Source organism: Salvelinus sp. IW2-2015, unplaced genomic scaffold (assembly GCF_002910315.2).
Source record: "Salvelinus sp. IW2-2015 unplaced genomic scaffold, ASM291031v2 Un_scaffold9635, whole genome shotgun sequence".
In the NCBI taxonomy this organism is placed as follows: Eukaryota; Metazoa; Chordata; class Actinopteri; order Salmoniformes; family Salmonidae; genus Salvelinus; species Salvelinus sp. IW2-2015.
In genome coordinates, this window is record NW_019950893.1 from 1 (window position 1) to 2,501 (window position 2,501).

The 2,501-nt window shown below is 41.0% G+C and overlaps 1 protein-coding gene across 1 annotated transcript; it reads left to right on the forward strand.

Moving 5' to 3' along the window:
- The first annotated feature begins 6 nt into the window (after positions 1 to 6).
- Positions 7 to 1,109, forward strand: LOC112079800 (metalloproteinase inhibitor 2). Its single transcript, XM_024145634.2, has 3 exons — positions 7 to 43; positions 630 to 754; positions 904 to 1,109. Exons 2-3 carry the CDS (start codon positions 653 to 655, stop codon positions 1,075 to 1,077), a joined length of 276 nt encoding a protein of 91 aa, XP_024001402.2. The 5' UTR covers positions 7 to 43; positions 630 to 652; the 3' UTR covers positions 1,078 to 1,109.
- Positions 1,110 to 2,501: the final 1,392 nt, after the last annotated feature.

Consider the following 2,501-nt stretch of genomic DNA (forward strand, 5'->3'; position numbering starts at 1 on the left):
TGTGGTGTGACCCTGGAAATCAACAAGGCTTATCTCTTCACGGGTGCGGTTCTCACTACGTCACCCAAGTTCATTGCTAGCGCCGGTTACACTGCTCAACCTGTGCTTGCAGCATCATGGCCTGTTCTAAACTATTGACTTCATCTTGTACAAGAAATCAAGTGCTTTAGAATAAATACTTTACTTTTTTTTAACCTTTATTTAACTTGGTAAGTCAGTTAAACAATTTCTCGTTTGCAATGACGGCCAAACCCTGACGACGCTGGGCCAACTGTGCGCCGCCCTATGGGACTCCCAATCACGTCCGGATGTGATACAGCCTGGCTCTTCAAGTTACACTTAATAGTAGCTAATGTTATGAATTTAAATGTTTAATGCTTGTAAATGTTTACAACTAATGCATCACCTATTTATTATGATGAATTCTAGTGTTCCAGGCTGCATCGGTATGTCTTCCTGCTCCAGGGTAAAGTTACCCCCAGGGACAGATCTAGGATCTGTTTCCACCTCACCCATGTCTAATCTTAACCATTTGTGGGGGGAAAAAGAGGAAATGGATCCAAGATCAGCATCTGGGGTTAACTTTAACCCCACAGGTTGTTGACTCACTGTCTTCTCTCTGTCTCCAGGCAGGCTGAATACTGATGGCAGGATGCATTTAGTCATGTGTGACTTTATTCAGTACTGGGAGGACTTGAATGGCACACAAAAGAAGAGCTTGACTCAACGCTACCAAAGCGGCTGCGATTGCACGGTGTGTGACAGGAATTATAGTCAAATTACTTAACACCACTTTTGTTAAATGTTTACGTTTGTCACATTGGCTAAACACAAGAGCTAGAGTATTGGGGTAATGATCAGTCAGTGATCTGGATCTTTCTCTCTCCCTGCTCTGATCTACAGATCATCCGCTGCTCTTCCCTCCCCTGTCCCGTCAGCGCCCCAGATGAGTGCCTTTGGACAGACTGGTTGTTGGCCGATGGCCAAAGCGGACCCCAGGCCAAGTACTCTGCCTGTCTCAAGAGGCGTGATGGGTCCTGTTCCTGGTACAGGGGGATGGCTCCATCCAAGAAGTAGTTCCTGGATATTGAAGACTCCTTAACTCTACAGGCCATCCACTCACTGCTCAGTGGCTAAATATGCCTGCAATTTAAAAGCTGGTCACTTCTTGTGCAATAAAAATAAACTACTCCTCAAATATAGCGCTCCAAGTATTCATTTCTTGTGCCATTCATCTGTTTTTAAACTGGAACCAAAGGTGTWATTGAAAATCAAGTGTGATTTCAGTGTTGTGTTTCTGACTAGAACATTTTTCCTGAAATACCATCCTAAAGCCTGGGGCATGTTCAGCTGGGCACAATATTGTAGAATGAATGTTATATACATAGTCTTCCTTGACAAGGAAATGCAGCTGTGGTTCCCTTCTGCACGTTGAATGCATTTTAATGAAATTGCTGAACACTCAAACTTGCTGACCAAGATTGTCTGAGTTTTCAGAACATTTATCTTAAGTCGTCACTTTAAATTTGTACTTTAATATTGAACAATTTCTCAGACTCACTACCCACTTGGCAATGTTTTCATTTAAAACTTGTTGCATCAAAGAAAAATGAATTTTGGATTTGAGAAGTTAAATCTTTTACCTAAATCCTTTATTTGATATCTAGACGTTGAACTGACATCTGGGCCGAGTGGGTAGACTATATGGATAACCGTTCAGAATATTTTTGAAAGCTATGTAATGTATTTAACTAGGTGAGCCAGTTAAGAACAAATTCTTAATTAGTGACTGCCTGACCCGGACAATTGTGCGCCACCCAATCACGGCCGGTTGTGAATCAGCCTGGAATCGACCCAGGGTCTGTAGTGCTGCCTCTAGCACAGATGCAGTGCCTTCAGACCGCTGCGCCACTCGGGAGCCCCAATACATGCATATTCGTCTCCTTTTCAGCACCAATTGGTAATATGCAAATACTCAATTGTATATGTAAGGTTTGGAAAGTTTTTAAAAGTAAACTGGTTTAGACTATATTGGTGAAATAAAAATACTGTTCTGGATTGACTGACCATGTCTAAAAGTAATGGACTATTGTTTCTCTTATTTGAGCTGTTCTTGAAATAATATGGCCTTGGTCTTTAACCAAATAGATATATCTTCTGTATACCACCCCTACCTTGTCACAACACACCTGATTGGCTCAAACACATTAAGATGGAAAGAAATTCCACAAATTAACTTTTTAGGCACACCTGTTAATTGAAATACATTCCAGGTGACTACCTCATGAAGCTGGTTGAGAGAATGCCAAGAGTGTGCAAAGCTGTCATCAAGGCAAAGGGTGGCTACTTTGAAGGATCTCAAATATAAAATATATTTGTTTAATGCTTTTTTTGGTTTCTACATGATTCCATATGTTCTATTTCATAGTTTTGATGTCTTCACTATTATTCTACAATGTAGAAATAAAAACCCTGGAATTAGTAGGTGTGTCAACTTTTGA

Excerpts from the sequence above, each read along its gene's own strand:
- LOC112079800 (XM_024145634.2), top strand. The coding sequence starts at position 653 with ATGCATTTAGTCATGTGTGACTTTATTCAGTACTGGGAGGACTTGAAT. Across the intron at positions 755-903 it reads AAAGCGGCTGCGATTGCACG|ATCATCCGCTGCTCTTCCCT; the intron begins GTGTGTGACAGG and ends TCTGATCTACAG.